At 45.2% G+C, this 23801-nt stretch overlaps 1 protein-coding gene across 2 annotated transcripts in view; it reads right to left on the bottom strand.

Annotated features, from left to right (window-relative positions):
• Positions 1-23801, bottom strand: part of ASPHD2 (aspartate beta-hydroxylase domain containing 2) — a 106330-nt gene that overhangs the window by 4580 nt on the left and 77949 nt on the right. For both annotated transcript variants that reach the window (XM_088467932.1, XM_088467931.1), the window contains one exon: positions 16592-17727. In XM_088467932.1, the coding sequence (XP_088324058.1) occupies positions 16592-17543 (952 nt within the window). In that variant the 5' untranslated portion in view covers positions 17544-17727. The remainder of the gene's footprint in view (positions 1-16591; positions 17728-23801) is intronic.

Genomic DNA, 23801 nt, shown 5'->3' with positions numbered 1-23801 from the left:
CACGACGGCGGGAGCTCAGTCGTGCGCATGCGCCAGACGCGACGAGCGAAGGACTTTCCTTCGCTCGTTGTGTCTGATCAAAGGGGGCGTGCTGTCGATGTTGATTGACAGCACGCCCCCTTTGGTGGGCATGCCTCCCAGACGGGGGCGTTCCCAAGGGAACGCCTACCGTCAGAAGCCGGCCCACTGACATCACTAGTGGGCCGGCTTCACTGACATCACTAGTTCACTCCCACTGACACTAGTGATGTCAGTGGGAGTGATTTTGGCTCTGATAGAGCCAAAATCACTCCGGGCCTTGCGGTTGAGAAACTCAACCGCAGACTCCGGCTCGCAGTGGCGATGGTCGCGATGGTCAAGACCATCGCGGCCATCAACCTGCACGCTCGTATAGGCTGTGGGTGGTGACCCACAGCTATACGAGCGTCCAGGAGGACGCTCCATAATTATGGAGGATGCCCCTCATTCAGAGCGTGCGCTCTGCTCAGAGCGTCCGGCTCTGAATGAGGGCCTTTGTGCCTAGGAGAAAACTACATTCAGCCTCTCTCTGCTTGTTGTTGGCAAGTCTGTAGTTGTGTGTTTCACAGAACATAGAATATGCAAGAGGAAACATTCATAATGCAAATAGAGATTAAATGTGTGGTAGAATAAAGGTTATGAGTTAGCAATTTTATTTTTATACAATTCTCTTATATCATTTAGAACAGGGATGGGGAACCTCAGACTCGGGGGCCGTATAAGGCCCACGGAATAATTTGGTCTGGCCCTCTGAGCTTTTTTCTGCTAGCCTCACCTGGCTAGCAGGGTGCCTAGAATGTCACCCTGCAGGTAAAATCTATGCAGCAGTGCTGTCTGGAGCATCTTTAGGATGATTCAGACGGTCACATCGCTACTCTTACAGCTCCCCGGACCATCTTCAGGATGCTCCAGGCATTGCTGTAACCAGCGGTGATTGTTGCCCCCCCATGTGACATCACGCGGAGGGGGTGTGGCCTGCACTGGGTCCGCAAATAATGTTATTTATATCAAAATGGCCCTCAGCAGAAAAAAGGTTCCCCACCCCTGATTTAGAACTTCTAGAAAACCCGAATAAAAAAACAGAACAATCTTACTTCTGAATTTCATCAAATAAATATTTACAAAAAAAAATCAACTATGATATTAGATTAGAATCTATTTAAAAAAAAAAAAAAAGGCAATGTCAGTTGTGTATCGCGGGTTTGTATTGTAGGAAAATGAGCAACCACAGTTGAAGTAAACACAGGTCAGTAACAATTAAATTGATCCATATTAGAGGTGCAAGAATAGAAAGTTTCACAGATGTTATTGACCACTTGATTAGACAATAGCAGACATGTACCATTCATTGAGCAGTACAAGCTGGGTTAATAGGACACAAGGCAATTCAATGAGCGGCTCAGCCATAATGTGCTGTAACAGAATGTCACACGGAGACCAGCAACATCGCTATTTTACCTATCATCCCATAAAAATCCGCACTAAAAATCACAATTAGTGATGTTGAGCTTCGAGTACCAGAATACCAAAGTTGAAAAATGATATGTGGTAATTGGTAGTGGAGCTACCCAACATAAAATCATAAATTGTGTGTTCTGGTATCAGAACTTAAAGTGGTGCTTGCTGTTGTTTTTTGCTTTTGATAAATCAAACCCCCTTCCTCTGACTAGCATAAATCATGGGGATCAACACCTTTCGAATCAAAGGTAGCGTCAACTGAACAGGCTGCTGTGCCATCCAATCACTGTTCTGGATACACTTCACTGCTCACTATATAGAGAAATGTATAACTTGTTCTTCCCTGGAGAATGAACCATCAACAGGCTGAGATAGGGGTGAGAACATCAGGACTCTGCAGTTTATGGTAAATAAATAAAATATCCTCTTCATTACACAAATGCGGGGACCAGTCATATTATATCTCAGTGGCTTATGAGTTCACTGAACACTATTACATTGACCTATACTTACTACACAGATATCTTACTTCTGAATGTACTGTATATCATTTAGAAAGAGGAAAATAGAAACGTCTATGTATATAGCAGCTCGTTCCTTAAATTCAATGTTCCTAATCTCAGGATGTGCCGTGTTTTTTTACAACATAACATTCCAAACCTCGTCAATAACACAACACATCTTAAATAAGTCAGGTGACACAAGTGGGCGGTCAGTCTAATTTCCACAGCCATTTCATAGTGCTGCTTTCAGAAAGATTAAATATGTTCAATATTTCAAATCTCAACGACTGAATGTATAACAAAAAAGGGAAGAACCTTGGAGCTACAGTGAATAAACGTACAAGGATTTGCTTACACTGCAGATAAAGAAAAGTATATTAGAATTTAATCATGGAAGTCATTATGTTGTGCTAGAAAGGGGAAAGGTTTTCATTGATTAACTGGTTGGCGGGTGAACTTTTGCATTTCATGAAGACACTGTGCAATATTGATACAGTCATATTGATTGTAGCAAATTCCACTACTAAATGTCTTCAGTTGTTTACATTCATGTCACCTTGCACAGCATGTTTTCCTTTCATAGAACAATGCCGAGACATGTCATTATGTGACTAAAAGGAATAGTCAGAATAAAACCAGTCTAACTATAACAAAGGTACAGTACCATTTGCATTTATTTGCACTAAATTCTTAAAATGGAATGGGATTGAAATACCAGCGGCTCAACAGCCGTCGGTTCAAATCCCGACAGTGAGAGTCCGACAGTGAGAGATCCCGATGGGCGTTGGTAAGTACCCTAACCCTCCCCTCCCCCCCAACCCTAACCCTCCTTTAGGGGTGCCTAACCCTAACCTCCCCTCTTAGTGCCTAACCCTAACCTCCCCCCAGGGGTGCCTAATCCTAACCCGTCCTACTCGCACTCTAACCCACCCGGGCGGGTGCCTAACCCTAACCTACCCCTAGGGGGGGTACCTAACCCTAAGTGACCCCAGGGGTCCCTAACCCCCCCATCGCTGGGCTGTGTGTTATACTTACCCGTCAGCGGACGATCGGGATGGCAGGGGTCGGTCCTCCGGCGTCTGGATTAAGATAGGGGTCGGCATTTCGACACCTATCTTAAGTCCCTTGTCGGGCAGGTCCAGTCGCTATTTAGACCGGCGGCATTGGGTCCGCTGGTCTATTAACTGCATCCCCATAAGATGCCCAGACACACAGTGATTTTTCTGCCTAGTCTCTGACTGGTTTGTAGTTTGATAGTCCTTTGCTGCAAATTGCAGTGTGTCAGGGTCCCCAATAGACTGCAGATGTGAGCTTTCAGAAGTTTTCAGACAAGTAGAAAATACAGTCACATGATCACTGTGCCAATCCGTAGGCTATTCAGTCACATCAAATGACTGGACTGAATCATTGTGGCCAAATAATTGTCATGATTATGTAAGATCAATGTTGACAAATGGAAGCCATATGGCACAGGTCTGTCATAGCTGCAAAGCCAATAATCATTAACAAAGCGGAAATGGGTTTCCAGTTGTGGGTGTTCGGACCTTAACAAGAAACCAGATCCCACTGTTTTACAGCAGAAAGAAGAGCCATCAGCACTGCCACTGTAGGCCCATTCTAAGGTTTTGGGGCCTGATTCAGAGTTACATGCAAATAAATGTGACCATCCATCTGAATTGAGAGTCGGCTGCATCTATGTAACCGCATCCCCATCCATCCGCTTGTGAAAGTAGCCATCGTCAGGATCAGCGCACATTTGCACCAGCACCATCCTCGGTGCAAGTGATCCATCGGAAAGCAAACAGATCTCTGTATACAACTCTGAATGTCCTGCAATTATCTTTACACGCCTATGTCACAGTTATGTTATGTGCGATCTCCCTGCTGCCACCCAGTTCCAGTAGGTGTGGAAGAGATACGTACCCCTCTGAGTCACCCATAGCTGCTCATCTCAGTCACCTGCTCAGTTACTAAGAATCACAAGATCCATCTGCAGAGCAGAGTTGCATGCAACTGTGAATCAGAAACTCAGGGCCTGATACAGGGGTGGTCGCAGTTGTCCAATGTTATTTGCACTGCGCATGTGTCTGAGTTGCATTGCTCATGAGCCCCGATGGTTACCACCAGGGGATGCAGAAAGAATTCTATTGCAGAGAGAAGCAATTTCCCTGGGAGGTAACAGGGTGTGGCTAATCAGATGCGGGTGTGTAGGGGCCAGCACTGCATCTTTTATTGCAGTTGCACTGGCATCAGCGTCCATGTTCAGACGGACATAATGCTGCTCTAATATCCGATCTAATATGTGACCAATGGCGTTTGATGGTGCAACGGTTTACGCAAAGCGGCTGATTAGAGCTGTAGCCGATGGGTATCTCTGTACAATTCCCGCCAGCTGCAGCATTAGCATAAAGATGCAGATAAGGTTATTCCCGGGTCAGCCACGTTTACACTGAACCAGGGTCTGTCCTGCAAATCCTGTGTATGTCAGTCATTAGAAATGGCCTTTATTCAGGCTCACAAAGATAAGGTTATAAAAAGTGGGTGGTGACTGCTCACTGAAGCTCCAATCAGCGGCTTTTTTGCGTAGGATTATCCGGGTCGCGCCGTTTACACAGCACAGTTATCCGGGTCCTTCCCAGGTTCAACCCTTGTAGCGACCAACTGGTCCTCGGGTCACTCGACCCAGGTTATTTTTAAAGACTCTTTTACACAAAGCTGCAACCCGGGTAGACCTGGCAATAACCCGGGTTATTTCGGCAGTGGAAAAGGGTTAGAAGTAAGATTTACATACCAAGTCCTATCTGCCAAGGCAACAGCTTCTTTCCTCAGTTAGTGCTGGTGCAGAGTGTGCATTGTGATTTAACTTACCAGAATGCTGCATCAGGGATAAACTAATGTTACTCGTCATTGTCAATATTCCTGATTACAAAATCAGGGTATTTTAGACAATCACCAACCTGCCCATCACCGTGCCTTTTGGACTATAGATGTACCCATTTACTGGTAGAATATTACCCTTTTCAGCCCCCAGACTTCAACCTTATTGGTGTAGATTCACATCCTGCAGAGCCACTTTAGCATGGCCATTTTCATACAAGTGGTAGACTGACTAGGTTTGGTTCTACATAATCTGTATGGTCATTGTCGGCATTGTAAATGATGACAATTTAACTACATCCCAGTCTATCAAGAAAAATGATGTAAAAGAACAGTTACACACAATATATGAATGTGCATGACATAAGAGCATCCATGGGTAACAATAAACACTGTAGCCAGTCACACCTTCACTGTTAATAAATACAATTTATGGAAAACCTGCTGTAGTGCTTTCTAGGAAACAACCACAGCAGGAAATGTGCTGATGATCTTTGTGTCTATTAGTTCTCCGGCAGACGTGACAGAATGAAATAGATGAACAATTACCCTATTGTATTGATCTTGCCAATGGCAAGCTTTGCTGACTGGTTTTGATAATAAATCAATAACTAAAAACAATGAGATTGTGCACTGTAACGTGTGAGATTACCAAATGCAAACTACTCACATTCAGTCCATAACACCTACATGACTTTGCAACATACTGTAAGCCAGGTGTGCCATTTCCAAGAAAATATACAGCGCAATAAGGGACAGGGGCCCACATATGCTGGTTGATTTAGGCAGTAATTTATAAAATAATTATTATTAATAATATTAATAATTATGGTGATAAATGGCTTGTCATAGAGTGCCTAATTTTGAGTCACACGCAATCCGCACACAATGCCGATAATTCCGTAGCTGAGCGATCTTTTTGCGTTGCGATCAAGTCAGATGGTATCAGAAATGTTGTGGAAAAGTGATGGGCGTTCCTGGTAGGTGACTAGGAGGTTGCTAGTAGTGCAGCAAAAGAATGGTCCGTTCAGCGAGCATAGGAGTGTTTGGGACGCATCAATGCAAGCAGCTGAAGTTCCCAGACGTACCGCCACAGGCATAGGAGGCCACAGCCAGACAGGGAAAATGGCTCTGCCATAGGGCTGGTGCAAGTTTCGATGGTGCGACTGAAGGTGGCACCTAAGGACGCATTAATTAGTATTACAGCGTGTACGGATGCTAAAAGTGGGTGTCTCAGTCCTTGCACATTTGGCCAATTGGGTGTAAACATGGGAAGGAGTTTGTATTGGCAATTGCATAAAGTCGCAGTTGTGCGACCACCAGTAGATGCTTTGTGCACTTTTGGGTGTGATATAGAATCAGGTCCAGAATCTCAATTACAAAGCACATTGGACACGCATAGTAACATATGTAATTATTCTTGCTATTGCACCAATGCACATAAAAGGTTCTTTCAGTGCATTTAAAGATGTTAAAAAGAGAAGATTTACAGACATTCCTTTCTGTGCATAGATATTGCCACAAAGCTTTTGCACCTCCTCAGAGCTGGCAGTCGTTGGCACAGGCTTGCACTAAGTCTTGGTGGGCTGTGTGCCGGACAGCAACGCTCCATCCCCAGACCGTTCACCTATTCTGAGCCAGTTGATGTCTGCCAAACCCAGTGATTAGTCAGCGCAGATAGGTTGCAAGGTGTGTGTGGGAGCGCCCCTATTGTCTTCGGGTCATTTATACAGAACTATACTGAACTTCCATGTTGCACTTTGGCTAAGGAGTGGCACTCACTATTGGTACTCTCTCAAAGCAATGTGATCAAATTGTTACATGTGATAAAGATAGTAATAATGACATTCTCAATAACTTGATTAAATTAAGCTATAAATGAGGCTAAATTGAGTAGTATTATAGAACATAAACTGCTAAAAAATATATATTTTTAAAAAAAGGATGGTACTAAACTAAAGGGATAGGAGTTTGTACTTTGATGTTTGCACACTGCGACTGTTCTCCCTCTTTACACACCAAGGTGTATATCTAGTTTGCAAAAGTGTTGTAGATGTGCAATACCAAATCATTGTACTGTGTACATCAGGTGCACTTGGTAAATAAGACTTAGGGTTATATTTACTAAAGTGAGAGTTTTTAGAAATGGAGATGTTGCCCATAGCAACCAATCAGATTCTACTTAACATTTAATTAGCACCTTCTAGAAGATAATAGCTAGAATCTGATTGTTTTTAAAATTGGAGATATGCCCATAGCAACCAATCACTTTAGTAAATTTACTCCATATTGTCTTTGTTGGGAAATACTTGAACCTCTAGTAACTACAGGTTCTTTTCATGCTACCCATGGGCTAAGATTATGCCACAATATTTCAAGTTTGGTTAAGGTGCGCCATGGCTGATTTGGCCATTTGACAGTCAGGTATTTAGTCTGCTTTAGCGCTTCTCGAGAAGGGTCTGGGACTGCTGTCTTGCAGCACGAGACACATTCTGCAAAGCTACAGTTCACGGATGGCGTCACTGACACACCAGATACAATTTATTTCATACCCCATACTTGGGATAAGGTTCTTTAGGTCATTATCCATATATAGTATTTCTCATTTAACCTATAAAGTTCTCTTTTGTCTCTTCTTTCCACATTACTCATACTAGTAAAAGTTCACTGGTTATCCAGGAGGCTAACTGAGCATATACATTATTGTTCTTTTTGAAAATAGTGTATCCTTCTAGGATATCAAAAGGGCAGCAAGCTGAGGTAAGAGTATCTCCAGGGCCGGATATAAAATAGTTGTCAACTCAGCCAAAAATTGGCAATAATTTAGCAAAATTGGCAAAACATTTTCTCATCTCTGGCAGTGAAATTTCTAATTTCTGTGAGCCCGCTTTCTAATGTAAATTTTTGTTTAGTGCTGAAATTTTAATTTCACAAATGCTATCGGACGAACCATCCATATGTGTGTGTACTCTGCTCAGTGGCAAATGCACGGGGGTTTGCCTAAATCTCTACATTGCCACTAGGGTTTCCATCCGTCCGGCATTGGTCAGGACAGTCTGGAAATCAGGCCATCTGTACAGAGAAATAGCAATACCAGATGGGCAGTATCTGGCATCAACAGTCCAGCCGTCTCTGCTCCATTCCACCTGTCCTGCCTCCCATGCCACACTCCCTGGCCCCCCTGCCGCTCTGCCCCACTTTCCTCTTCACTCTGCCCGGCCTCACAGGAATGATTCATATCCACTGCTACACTATGTAGACAAAAGTGATTGGACACCTCCGCGCAAGCGTAATGCATACCATTGTACACAAGTTCCAAACGGCTACTAATGAGCCATTTCGACAAGAACACTTCGTAGGGAGGCCCTTGCACTTCTATGGAAACAACAAATGTTTATATCAGGACGACAATGCCACTTGTCACTGCCAGACAGCAGATTAAAATATGCAAAAAGCTGTTTTTGGTGCTAGAGAAGCACCTTCCTCAAGTGCCATGTGAGGACTACTGCTGCAGATTTAGTACCATGAGAGGACTACTGCTGCAGATATAGTGCCATGTGAGGACTACTGCTGGAGATTTAGTGCCATGTGAGGACTACTGCTGCAGATTTAGTACCATGAGAGGACTACTGCTGCAGATATAGTGCAATGTGAGGACTACTGCTGGAGATATAGTGCCATGTGAGGACTACTGCTGCAGATATAGTGCCATGTGAGGACTACTGCTGCAGATATAGTGCCATGTGAGGACTACTGCTGCAGATATACTGCCATGTGAGGACTACTGCTGCAGATATAGTGCCATGTGAGGACTACTGCTGCAGATATAGTGCCATGTGAGGACTACTGCTGCAGATATAGTGCCATGTGAGGACTACTGCTGCAGATATAGTGCCATGTGAGGACTACTGCTGCAGATATAGTGCCATTTGATGACTACTGCTGCAGATTTAGTGCCATGAGAGGACTACTGCTGCAGATATAGGCCCTCATTCAGAGCCGTACGCTCTGAGCAGAGCGCACGTTCTGAATGAGGGCCGCCCTCTATAATTCTGGAGCGTCCTCCTGCACAGCTGGAGCGTCCTCCTGCACAGCTGGAATGATTAATGAATGTTTACAGTTTCCACAATAATAAAGATTTTTGTTGCCTGCTTAGTACATACAGCATGTGGAAAAAATAGATGCAGTGATTTTAAAATCCGGTTTTATCAGACATTAGTAAATCAGCTTGAATGTGTTTTCGACCACAATATAAAACCAGGATTACGTAGTGTGTGCGTGGGCAGGTGTGGACATACGGTATGTCTGAACGACGTAGTTCACAGACATAGCGGCTGTGCAGCACATGGCAGCTATACCTGCAGACATATCTGCTCATTGTGCTGTGTGTACGACAGTGGGACCGCAGTGATGGTTGTTCAGTGTGCAGATATATCTCTCTGGTATGTACCCAACTTAAGTTAGCCATGACCAACTCACATCCTCCCTGGGGCCATGTTAGGGAACATGAAAAGTTTAGGGGATTCCCAGAGGGTGTGGCCAAAACCACAATAGGGTTACAGTCATTTTGTCATATTTCAAGCCATTTTATTACCACTCTTATAAAGTGCTCCCTCATGCCCCATTATATGCTAACCTAGACCTGCCTGATGCCCTATATATGGCAGCCCTTATATTCCAGGTCAGAACTCCCTCATGCCCCTTTATAGGCTTCAGAACTCCCTATGCCCAAACGTATGCCAGAGCCTCCACATGCCCTAATGTCTGCCCAGAGCCCCCTCATGCCTCAACCTACGGTGCCTTCAGTTAGAAAGAACATTCAGTAGAGGCAGGCTGGAGGAGCGGCAGAGAGGGCTGGCCCGGCCGGTGACGCACTAGCAGTGACTTCATCGGTACTGTGTTGTGAGATTTCCTGGACACTGCATGTACGGTATTAGCATTGCCGCATAGGGAATGTACTGCATGTACGGTATTAGCATTGCAGGACAGGGAATGTACTGCATGTACGGTATTAGCATTGCAGGACAGGGAATGTACTGCATGTACGGTATTAGCATTGCAGGACAGGGAATGTACTGCATGTACGGTATTAGCATTGCAGGACAGGGAATGTACTGCATGTACGGTATTAGCATTGCCGGGCAGGGTATGTACTGCATGTACGGTATTAGCATTGCAGGACAGGGAATGTACTACATGTACGGTATTAGCATTGCCGGACAGGGTATGTATTGCATGTACGGTATTAGCATTGCCGGGCAGGGTATGTACTGCATGTACGGTATTAGCATTGCCGGACAGGGAATGTACTGTATGTACGGTATTAGCATTGCAGAACAGGGAATGTACTACATGTACGATATTAGCATTGCAGAACAGGGAATGTACTACATGTACGGTATTAGCATTGCTGGGCAGGGAATGCACTGCATGTACGGTATTAGCATTGCAGGACAGGGAATGCACTGCATGTACGGTATTAGCATTGCAGGGCAGGGAATGTACTACATGTACGGTATTAGCATTGCCGGACAGGGAATGTACTGCATGTACGGTATTAGCACTGCAGGGCAGGGAATGTACTGCATGTACGGTATTAGCACTGCTGGGCAGGGAATGTACTGCATGTACGGTATTAGCATTGCAGGGCAGGGAATGTACTGCATGTACGGTATTAGCATTGCAGGACAGGGAATGTACTGCATGTACCGTATTAGCATTGCTCGGCAGGGAATGCACTGCATGTACGGTATTAGCATTGCAGGACAGGGAATGTACTGCATGTACGGTATTAGCATTGCTGGGCAGGGAATGCACTGCAAGTACGGTATTAGCATTGCAGGACAGGGAATGTACTGCATGTACGGTATTAGCATTGCTAGGCAGGGAATGCACTGCATGTACGGTATTAGCATTGCAGGGCAGGGAATGTACTGCATGTACGGTATTAGCATTGCAGGACAGGGAATGCACTGCAAGTACGGTATTAGCATTGCAGGACAGGGAATGTACTGCATGTACGGTATTAGCATTGCAGGATAGGGAATGTACTGCATGTACGGTATTAGCATTGTAGGACAGGGAATGTAGTGCATGTACGGTATTAGCATTGCAGGACAGGGAATGTACTACATGTACGGTATTAGCATTGCCAGACAGGGAATGTACTGCATGTACGGTATTAGCATTGCTGGATAGGGAATGTACTGCATGTACGGTATTAGCATTGCAGGACAGGGAATGTACTGCATGTACGGTATTAGCATTGCTGGATAGGGAATGTACTGCATGTACGGTATTAGCATTGCAGGACAGGGAATGTACTGCATGTACGGTATTAGCATTGCCGGATAGGGAATGTACTGCATGTACGGTATTTGATTCCCGGTCAGGTGGTCGAGATACACTATAGGGCGTCGCATGCCACAAGTTTGACATACCTGATCTAAGTTACAGTGGATACATTTCTGAAAGCTAAGCCAAACATGAGTACTTGCGTACATACTCACTAGCACTTAGAAACCAACTCATGGTATGTTGTACTAGGCAACATTAACTGTGAAGGGAAGATAGCGGTGGCCCTAAAAAGGATACTCATTTCAAATGCTGGATGGACCACAACCTGCAACCTGTTGAGTCTCTTTGGTTTTGAGGTCTGTATCATAAATACAATGTGGGCTTCACAGTGAACAGTAGACTGTGGTCATCTGCCAAAGCGCAGGGCAGTGATTATCTACATTCACCCAAAATATTCTGTAAAGTACATTTTTTTATTTCAAATATAGCAATAAAGCTTTTCCCATTTGAGTCTCCTTTAAATGGAAAATTTACTAAGCATCGATTTTGCTGAGGTTTTGAAACCCCTGCATATTGCCTGCAAATTGAAGCATCAAACCACTCAATTTACTATTCAGTGGTTTTGAAGGTGCATTGTAAACCACTGTAAAACCGCCGCATCTTTCTGATCAGAAGGAGAGGAATCATAATACATTATAATGAAGGCAATTATTATGTAATGTATAAGGAGGTAGATACTGTAACACTGATAATTTTGTTATGAGAAAATATTTTTATTAACCTATTGGTGGTAAAATAACACTGCACAACAATGAAAATGTTTCCGATGTGATAATTGTTACCGTATATACTCGAGTATAAGTCGACCCGAATATAAGCCGAGGTACCTACTTTTACCCAAAAAAACTGGGAAAACTTACTGACTCGAGTATAAGCCTAGTGTGGGAAATGGCAGCAGCTGGTAGTGCCCCCAGCAGTAATTCCCCCTGGTTGTGCCCCCAGTAGTAATCCCTCCTGGTAGTGCCCCCAGTGGTAATCCCCACTTTCAGTGCCTCCAGTAGTAATCCCCCCCTGGTAGTACCCCCAGTAGTAATCCCCCCTTTTAGTGCCCCCTGTAGTAATCCCCCACTGGTAGTGCCCCCTGTAGTAATCCTCCCCTGGTAGTTCCCCCAGTGGTAATCCCCCCTTTTAGTGCCCCCTGTAGTAATCGCCCCCTAGTAGTGCCCCCTGATAATGCCCCCTGGTAGTGCCCCCTGTAGTCATCGCCCCCTGGTAGTGCCCCCTGTAGTCCCCCCCCTAGTAGAGAGAGACATGAAAAGAATAAAAAAAAAATAAACACTTACCTTAAACTCCCGCTCCTGGTCCCGCCGCTGTCCACTCCTCCGGCCGCTTTGCATGGGAGAGACGTCGTCATGACGACGTGTCTCCCATCACCCACTGCGGGAGCCGGAAGATGGCTCCCGCAGTGGGAGCAGCAGCAGCCGCTGAGAGTCTGACAGACTCTCAGCGGCTGCTGATTACACCAAACACGCAGCTGCCGGCTCCGGCGGCTGTGTGTTTGGCAGTGTGTAGCGCTGACCGAACTCCGTCCGGTCAGCGCTACACTTGACTCGAGTATAAGCCGAGGGGGTACTTTTTCAGCACATTTTTTGTGCTGAAAAACTCGGCTTATACTCGAGTATATACGGTACTTCTATTTGATTTCAGCATGCAAAGAATGAATATGACATTTAAAACTCTCAGTTAGCTCTGAGTTCCAAGATATAGCCCATTTTTGCCGATGTAGGGTAGGGTATCCCTAGTGACGTGGGCAAATGGAGAGAATCTTACCAGCAATCTGCGTTCCGCGCAGAGGGGGCGGGGCCTAATGACCAAATTAAATGAATCAGTTATTTGTCCCCGCCCCTATTCAAATATATGCGATTCATGGGATTATCCACACAAGATAACTGTGGTGCACTGAGTGACAAGCATAGTGAGCGATTCCACCAAGACATTTCAGCAATGGAACAAAGATATCAGGGTTGGTGAATCATTACTGTTGGACAGTGACAAGAGATGCCCCAGAAGAGGAGTACAAGCGACAAGCAAAGAGAAAGCACCCCCATGAATAGGCCACTATATTAGATAGTACTTTCGTATGCTGTATATTTGTTCGTATGCTGTATGTTTGTTTCGTATGCTGTATGTTTGTTTCGTATGCTGTATGTTTGTTTAGTTTTGTGTTCTTATTTGTGATTGATAGAAATTAAAGCAACTGTTATTTAATTTCTATCAAGAAAATATCAGATTATTTTAAAATAGCTTTTCACTATGACTATATTACTAATGTACATACAGTATACTGCAAGTAGTGTAGCTCAAAAAATAGAGCTAGTAAAAACATTCTGAAATCATTTTAGTTTTTCTTGAGCTCAAATTAGTAATGTATGACTATTTTTAGAAAGGAAACAAATTAAAAGTATTAATTTGTTGTACAGTGTTATTGTTTTATTGCATCAAGCTAGTAACATTATTTATGAATTATATTTAAAGTGCCAATATATAGCTTTGTCTTGATAAAGTGAAACATGTTGAACGCTGCTCTCTGATCCCTATTTTATTGGACTGCTTTTTGGAGCCCCTTTAATTTACAGAGCTGCTGCTGCAATTTGCTGAGAGACGGCAGTGAGAGGTCCCTGCCGTAGCCACAACTGCACTGAGAATCATGCTCAGCTTTCAGGCCCTGCCAAACGGAGACTGCTTTGGGATGGAACCTAATACAAGACGCCAGTTCGGCCCCCCAACAGGGGGTAAAGATAGAGGGTGTCTGGTGATCGGGAGCTCCGGTGCCTTGGATTTATTTGGGCTGCTGAGGCTCATGCCGCATTTTATTGTAATATCATTCTGACACACCTAGGGCGGGATGTGATGCATCCTGCCACCCTTTGCATGCATGCCGGCGTTACTTACGCTGGTGCGCAATACGGAAAACGCAAAGGACAGTTCTCTGGGGGGGGGGGCATCGCGAATAGAAGCCCATAGCCTTCTATTGGGCAACGCCATCTGAAGATGGCGTTGCCCACGGCATTAAAGCCCCTTGTGAGATATGCGGTCAGACCTCATTTTCGGGGGTCTGACCGCATTTGTGACTTTAATGCATCTCGCCCATAGTGTGGCCGTCACTATCATTGTGCTGACTTTGATTTAACTACCTGCAGCCCCATTATACAGTGGAGTGCTCCAACTGTGTACTTCAGAGATTTACTATTCATTTACTTCAGGTCACCACTGGCTCTATGCTGGGAGTAATTCACCTGGAGGCATTAACCCTAGAGACCCTAATCTGAGCATAGTGGAATGTGCCCCATTATGACTGTGTGATTAACCATTATTTTATATGCTTATATTGCTGAAGATCAATATATTGACCTACTTTTTAGATATGTTGTTATATGTTTGATATTTGTTGCATATTTATTATATACCGTGTTTCCCCTATAAGACACTGTCTTATTTTTTTTTTTTGTCCAAAAAACTCCATAGGGCTTATTTTCGGGGTAGGGCTTATTTTGATTAACATTGACAGCAATTTCAATAACTCAATACAATTCTTTACTTACCTTTTTTTTTCCTCTTTTTGTCTCCTCTCCTCCGCGGCACTGCTGTAAATGACGCTGCCACGCAGCACGCCAGCTGCCGCGCGCTCACTGTGAGAGAGTGAGACCCTGCAGCTGTGATTGTTAGGTCTTGTTTTCAGGGTAGGGCTTATTTTAGACCGTTTTCCAAAACTAAGGGTAGGGCTTATTTTCGGGGTAGGTCTTATTATCGGGGAAACAAGGTAGTAAAAATCTTTTTAAAGGAGATGCTTGTTATTTTGTTGCAAACTGTTGATTGTTGTGGCCACATCATTTATTACAACAGCTGGGCGCAACCGGGACCTTTTTCTCTAGATTGGGCAGCATCACTGGTGTGTATTTCATTTAGTGATTTTTGAATTAGCACCAGATTAAAAGTATTCAGAGGTCACACTCTAATGCTTATCTGCCCAATTTCCTGTGTGAAAAATGTATTTAAATAATGGGGGAAAAAAAAACAACACATTTTAAAAACCAATTAACTAATATTGCCCCTTTAATAATCAATAAATAATAATGCTCTCTTAATAAAATTAAACAATCGTTTTCCCCCTAATATATTACTAAAATAGTATGTCCCCTATTGGATAATTATCAATGTTATCTGCCTCCTTATTCAATACACAATGATTGCACATTATACGTATATTGCGATTCCTCTGCTTCTTATTGGCCAGATAACTGAACCACATGCTTTTTCATCTCTGTCGTCTGTCACATCCACCTATTTTGTACTTGTGGCGGGTATGATTGTGTTTTTCTTAGTTTCTAAAGCTGAGACTTAGTAAAGTTGGGGACTCTGGGCCTGATTCAGACCCACTCATGAGTGCTGAGCGCTCGCAAGCGGGTAGATGTTGCCCAAGTGCGCATGACGGAGGTGGCTCCGTCGTGCGCATGCGTGAGACCCGAATAACGACGGCCAAGCCGTCATTATGGTTGGCATGCTGTCGATGGTGATTGACAGCACGCCCCGTTTGGTGGGCGTGCCAGGGGCGTGGCTGTCCAGACAGAGGCGTTCCCATGGGAACGCCTACCGTCTGGGGCCGGCCCCACTGACATCACTAGTGATGTCAGGGAGAGTGCTTTTGCCTCTGATAGAGCCAAAAGCACTCCAGGGCTTGCGGCAGCGAGACCCTACCGCAAGGGTCTCGTCACAAGCCCGATGGTCGCGATGGTCTTAACCATCGCGACCATCATTTTGGCCGCTCGCTATAGCTGTGGGTGGTCACCCACAGCTATGCAAGTGGCCAGGAGGACGCTCCAAAAAGGAGGAGGGACGGCCCTGATTCAGAGCGAGCGCTCTGTAAGAGCGTCCGGCTCTGAATCAGGGCCTCTGTACTTGTAATGGTAAAAACATCAATAGTGCTCTCATGTTCTACCAACGCTTAGTAAATGTACCGCATAGTTGTCTACAACCGGAAAGTTGCTTCTCTTAAATATATCACCAACACATTGTTACTAAAATGCCATGCTCCACATTACATAATACAAAAACAAGATTCCACTCACACTTCTTCCTTCATTGCTAATGTACAAATACCTCATCAGTATCCATATAACCCTTTCACTAATCATTTTTATAACGTTCATTTTATGTATGTTTCTCTGGCCTAACAATCTATCTGCAATTTACAGAATACTCATCAGAACATTGAAGCTCAAGTGTTTTCATATTAGAACTGATTTAAGAACATAAAGCAGGAACATAAAGCTAACATTGGTAGTGGACTATTATTCTATATTGTTCCAGTAAACATTTAAATGATTTAGATACAGTATACACTGCACTTAAATACATGAACACTTTCAGAAAGTACATACCCAGATGGCACCTTATCCTGATGTTGGTGGGCCCATAGTGCTCAGTGATGACTGTCCCCGGAGTAAGCACAGATATACAAGCATTCCCAAACACATTGTTGCCAATGAAGGTACGGAGGCTTCCAAGCAAACGATACGTCCGTGGGCATTTCTTGCAATTGGCAGGAATGCACACACCTTGGTTGACCAAATAAAATGTGAACCACTCCCCAGTTGGAGTACTATTTACTTTCCACCCTTGGGGCAAGTTGCAGTTTGAAAAAGCCTTGTAGAGGACTTCAAATTCACCAAAAATGGTGGCAAAGTTCTGTTCTAGCAGTTCCACGTCATGCTTTTGAGCATCCCGTGTAAAATATGGCATAGTGGGTAAATCTGGAAGAAAGAAAACCTCTGGCTTTTGTATGGATGGCCGGTCATTTAAATAGCGACCTTGTTCACGGATGCCTTTGTGAATTCTGCCCATGCCAGACCAGGAGTACCTTTTTGCGTATTCCTGCAGATTGTGATAGAGTTTTTGGTTCAGTACATCGTTATGGGTACAGCGTACGCACTCACGCGAGTGGCAGTAAGCAAACCCATTCTGCAGGCCTTTGGCATCTGAACTCTGGATGAGTAAATTAACAGTGGCAAAGGGAGAACGGGGTTGATCCTTACCAACTCTATAACAATACCATGCAAACAACAGTAGAAGACAGATAACAGAAGTTAGGGCAAGGGTATTGCAGTCACGCACAGCTTGGATGCAGCCAGCAATCAGGTCACGAAGTCCTTTCAGAAAACAGGTCCAGTCAGTCAACCACTCTGCAGACATTTTTATCCAGCGGATGTCCGGATTATAAGACGATGCAATGCAATAAGGACTGGAAGTTCTAGGAGGGGCCCACACCATGCGGGTTAATATGGATGAATTGGTGAACAAGACAACATGATCCTGCCTGTTCTCTTTAGACATCTAAGCAATGTATTAGTAGCTACGGAGGGTTTGGCGCTGACATCTAGAAGAGCATAGAAACACATTTGACCATACGGATTTCCGGGGTCTGGTTTTGTACAGGACGTAGCAATGTGTCATTACTGGCTTTACGGCTATACACAGAGGAGAAGTCATTCTGATGAAGAACGCAGGCTGTCTAGATCTGTTAGGAATAAAACAAACAAAAAACAAAACTGACATTTTATTTCAGTTTGCCCTCAAACCCTAAACCCCCTAAACATAGACATGTAAACATGCTTCAGCAGTTTTGTTATAATTATCAGTTGCTATAGGTTCTTTATTGTAAAGAATACAACTTCACATGCCAGATTTATTAAAATACCATATTACCGAAATAAAAGTAAATATATAACGGGGAGTTTTATCAAATCTTAGGAGCCAATTCAAATCCCAGCGGGGAGATGTAGCTCCCAGGATTAGTGCTGGGAGCTACTGAATTGGCCACTCTGTAAATCTGCGACTAGAGGATTTGTGCTCACACCCACCTGAGTAGTGAGCACAAATCTGAATTATCTAGGGCCTAAGGGCAGCATCGCATGCGGTAACCGGATCGCGCCCGGCGTGTAAGTCGGAAAATGCAGTTCAGGTTAAACTGTATCTCCCAACTTAAGTGCAGGGACACGATGCGGGCAATGGAATAGCTCCGGACACTGATCCCGGGAGCTACATCACCGCGTGGGGAATTGAATTGCCCCCTTAGAAAGAAAAAAAGTGGAGAGTGATAAAGTACCAACCAAACAGCTCCTAACTGTCGCTTTACAGACTGTGCTAGAAAAATTACAGTTAGGAGCTGAATGGTTGGCACTTTATTTCTCTCCAATATTTGATAAATCTCCTCCGTAAATACACTACAAAACTGAACTGCATATAATAAATGTAGCAATTAAATTCATAAGCAATTTTACCACAAACAAAACAATTACCAACATTAAATCATAATATATGATGCACTGAGGTCACATATACAGGTTGAGTCTTCCATATCCAAAATCCTTGGGACCAGGGGTGTTTTGAATATCGGAATATTCTGTATTTTGGAATATTTGCATATCATAATGAAACATTTTGGGAATAGGACTCCAATATACACACAGAATGCATTTATGTGTTATATACACCTTATACACACAGCCTGCAGGTCATTTTATACAATATTTTAAAAAATGTTGTGCCTTAAACAACGTTTGTGTACACTGAACCATCAAAAAGCGAAGGTGTCACTATCAGTCATGTGAAAAAAATTCTGTATTTCGGAATATTCGGATATGGGCGACTCAACCTGTACTTCCAATTTAGAATAGATCTGTTATAATCCCATAGACTGAAATACACACGCAAATGACACTGTATGTAAAGCACCAGATCTACAAAAAAATAAATTATATATATATATATATATATACACACACACAGAAAATTGATAGAATCACATATACGTAATCACTGAAATTAGATATATGGTGTTATTCTTACAAACCATATTTACTATAATTATGCATCCATAATGGATAGTAGTAATAGTTCTCCTCAATCTTAATAAAAATGCAATTGGTTGGGCCAGTGTAGGGTAATATGCCATATCAGCATCTCTCCCCACCTCTCATTTAAAGCTGGGTACACACTATACAATTATTGGGAAGATCAGCTGAAAATTTGTATGACTGACTCGATAAATGAGCCAATCAAACTCTCCTGTCAGGAGGTCGGATTTTATTTCCTGCTTAAAAATTCCGATCCCCGCCCGCCCAATCCCATTGGAGCAGCACACACTGAGCTACATTTGGCTGGTGTCCGATCAGTGTGTACAGGCTGCGCACTGACAGGAGAATTGCTCTGTTGAAGCGTTTATCTGATCTGCAAGTACTTACACCTCAGTACAAAAATGTTACAATCATATTTATCTTCAATGCAAAAGTATCGATGTGTAAGTTATTTGCCTCAGTGTCAGTATATTTAACCTAGATATCTAACATATATACTTAAAAAAAATAAGTAAAATTAGGGCTAAAGTTCATTTACATGTATCAAATGCCTTAAAACTTCTACGGCTAGATGTCGCCCGATGCCATCTAGCTATAAAATATCAATATGGCCATTTCTACTAGAAAAACATATGTATATGAGTACGCAGGATACTTATTTTATTAATGCCCAGGCTTTGTATGAAAAATGACAGTTATGGGCTGAATGGTTGGTACTTTATTTCTCTCCACGACTTAGTACATCTACCCCAGAGTGAGATGAAGGCCTTGAGAAAAAAGGGGAGGTAGTGGTGACCAGTCATAGGCTTATCATGTGGGAATCCTAATTCATAAAGATTCAGGTGTTCTGTGGTTCAAGGAGGCAGCCATTTATTTGGAGACCAGGATGAGAGGGAGGGGGTCCTGTGACTCCCCGATGTTTGGGGAGAAAGCATGGCAGCTACCACATGCCCCAATTGTGATGGAAAGAGAGAGGAATTATTCCCTAGAAGCAAAAGCTCCCTAAGAGCTGCCCACATAATATTTTGTGTGTTTGGGGGGTTGAGGGAGAAATGCTACCCAGTATGGCAAAGCCAATATGCTGTAAGAAGAGAGAGGCACCCCCATACCTGCAAGGAGGAGAGAGACACTACTACATATGGAGATCCCGGCAGAGTACTATAGGGGGGTAACACTTGCTACAGTAAAAGGTCAGTGAGGGACCTTCTCTGAAGAGGGAATGGCAGAGCCCACACAGAGTGAGACAGGGCGAGAGCCTTACAGCCCCAACCAACAAGGGGGGAAATCATTGGAAACACTTTGTAAAGTGACCTCATATAGGCAAGGGCGACCGATGCATGCAAGTAGTGTAGCTGGGAGAGTATCTGGGTGGGAGCCCCTAGGTAACAGGCCCAGCAATAAGAGGCTTCAGGGCTGTAATAAGTTGACAGTTGTCAGTGAGGTAAGAAGGAAAGGTCCCTGAAGTTTGGGATACTTGTATAAGGCTGCTTGAAAGAGTCTATGAGGCATATCCAATTAGCTGTGAATTTACCAAAAATCTTGCACCTGTGGATTTTCCAAAGGTGCAAGATTTTTGGTATTCAATTGTGTTCAGGGTTTTGATTTTTTTTTGAGCGCTTCCAGTGCAGTGCAATTTTTCCTAAAATCCATATTTTAAGAAAAAAATTGTTGGCACTTGCTCTGGAACCTTTTGGATACCCCTCCCCCATGACTAATTAAGCAATTGGAAGTTTCCAATTAGCTTATTCAGTTCTTCTCACCTTCTGCAGCGCTGTCCTCCTCCTCCGTCTCTTCTCTAGCATCGCAGGGCACAGGACAGATACTACCCCTAACCCTGCACCCCACTATCCCTAACCCTGTACCAGTGGCGGAACTCCCGGAGACAATGGAGTCATTTGCCGCCGGGCTCCAACCCTTAAGGGGGCACCTGGCTCCATTGTCCCCTGGGCCGTTCCGGGCACTGCTATGGAGATGGAGCGCCGCTGATCGGTGCTCCACCTCCAGCGGCGCCACTACGGTGTGTGCGGTCGCACCCCCTATTTGCCGGGCGCCCGCTGAGTGTATTACCAGCGGGCGCCCGACCTACTTTCCCCCCGGCGGTAGCCGGAGGAACGGAGCTCACTCCTGAACTCCGCTTCCGGGTCCCGCAATGCACTATGGGAGTGACGTCACAACCATAGTTCCGAGGAGCAGGAGTCCAAGGAGCGGGGTTTCAGGTAAGTATTGTTTTTGGGGGTTTTTTGTATGTGTGTGCGCTCGCAGGGGGGGTGGCTCACTACAGGGGGCATTATTGGTGGCTCACCACAGTGGGCATTACTGGGGGCTCACTACAGGGGGCATTACTGGGGTCTCACTACAGGGGGCATTACTGGAGGGCTTACTACAGGGGGCATTACTGGAGGGCTTACTACAGGGGACATCGCTGGGGGCTTTCTACATGGGGCACTACAGGGAGTTTACTACTGGGAGCACTACAGGGGGCTTACTACTGGGAGCACTACAGGGGGCTTACTACTGGGAGCACTACAGGGGGCTTACTACTGGGAGCACTACAGGGGGCTTACTACCGGGAGCACTACAGGGGCCCTTACTACTGCACTGCAAAGGGGGACCACTACTGGAGGTACTGCATAGGGGGACCATTACTGGGGGGCACTGCATAGGGGGACCTCTACAGAGGGCACTGCATAGGTGGACCACTACTGGGGCAACTGCATAGGGGGACGGCAGCTGGGCTGGCATAGGTGCTGGGGGGTGGTACATTTTAATTTGGGGGGGCACCAACATTTATCTTGCCTCCGGGCACCTGGGATGAAGTTACGCCACTGCCCTGCACCCACTACCTACACTACTGCCGCTAACCCTGCACCCGCTCCCCGCACACACTACCTTACTGACACTAACCCTGGACCTGCTCCCCGCACAATCTACACTACTGCACACACTACCTACACTACTGTGGTACCCCAGACCCTGGAAGTATCACTTATACTAAAATGACTGTGTAGGTCTCAAATGCTTATGTATAACTACATATGTACCAAATTGTACATTTCTCTGTATTTAAATTGGTCCAGCTACTGTTATGGTTGTAATGGATATTTAATGCCGTTGACTGTACTTCCCTCTTAAAGAGGATGATGGTTTCACCCAGCTAGCCCAGACTGATTAAATTCCAGTGGGAGAGTCCTTGTCCCGTGCCTGAGGAGATTTAGAGGGGAGCCCTGCATGCCATTGAGTGACCAGTAATCTGCCTTCCAGTAGCCTGGCAGAAGTGTTATAAGGAGCAGTGACTGACAGTTGAGGAAGTCCGGTGAGGTAACTGTCAGTGGGGGAGATGTATTATAGCAGCACTTAATGTACCGCTATAACGCTTCCTGTTTCGCATCTTTACTGAGGCGAAGCAGGAAGCACTATCGATGAGATGTATTAACAGCTCAACGGCCGGAGCGGGGGATTGATAACTCCCCCCTCCGGCGATCCCCGCTAGAGCCCACAGTGCATAAGCCAAGTGCTGATGTGCTGTGTCTCAGTCCCGGCCGGCTCCACGCTGTCCCTGCTGTGAGGATAGGGCAGCGCCAAGCTGTAGCTGTCGATAGCGATTGCTACAGTGGGCGGAACGGTCAGGCGACCGTTCATACATAGCCCAGGCTATCAGCGCTGCGGTCTTGTAGATAGCAGTGCTGCTAATAACAGGGGCGCTTAGCTTACCCAGACCCCCATTCATAAATGGAGGCGGACTCGGGCGGAGCTGCCAGTGGGCGGCAGACTGAGAAGCCAGCTCTCTCAGGAAAGGAGAGAGAGAGAGAGAGAGAGAGAGGGAGAGGGAGAGGGAGAGGGAGAGGGAGAGGGAGAGGGAGAGCGCGCTGTGGTTACTTTTTGCTTCAGGACACCCAGATGAAGCAGCAGAGTGAGGTCTGTACTAAATTGCCTATTTCTGCTCTGCACCTTCGCCCTACGCTTCAGGTGACAGCTTAATTCTATCATTAATCTTCGGCTGTGTACAGAGTATAGCCAGTAACTATAGAGAGACTCTCACTCATTCTCCTTACCAGTTTACGTTGCACATCCCCATAGGATATCTACAGGTAGAGAGAGAGGGAGCAGAAATCCTTGTTTAATTAGTGAATGGATGTTCAAAGTGTAGGTCAGCCTACATGTATGCTGCATTCCTCTGAGCATTATATTACCGCACTCCGGGCCTGATTCAGACCCGGTCACAAGCGCTGAGCGCTCGCAACCGGGTCGATGGTGGCCCACAGCGCATGTGCACGACGGAGCCAGCTCCGTTGTGCGCATGCGCGAGACCCGGCTAGCGACGGGCACTCAGTTGCTCCGGGTCTCGCAACAAAGGCTGCGAGCTGTCGATGTTGAGTGACAGCTCGCCCCCTTTGGTGGGTGGACCGGGGGGGTGGCTGCCCAAACGCAGGCGTTCCCATGAGAACGCATGTCGTTTGGGGGGCGGCCCCACTGACATCACGACTGATGTCAGTGGAGAGATTCCGGCTCTGTTAGAGCCGAAATCTCTCTGGGGCTTGCGGCCACGAGACCCTACCACAAGGGTCTCGTCGCAAGCCCGATTGTCGCGATGCTCTTGACCATCGCGACCATCATCATGGCCGCTCGCTGTAGCTATGGGTGGACACCCACAGCTATGCGAGCGGCCAGGAGGCCATTCTAGAAAAAAAAAAAAAAACCCGCCCCTGATTCAGAGCAAGCGACTCTGAATCAGGCC

This window comes from Taudactylus pleione, unplaced genomic scaffold, assembly GCF_031769625.1.
Source record: "Taudactylus pleione unplaced genomic scaffold, aTauple2 ptg000078l, whole genome shotgun sequence".
NCBI classification, from domain to species: domain Eukaryota; kingdom Metazoa; phylum Chordata; class Amphibia; order Anura; family Myobatrachidae; genus Taudactylus; species Taudactylus pleione.
This window is presented reverse-complemented; position numbering and strand designations above follow the sequence as displayed.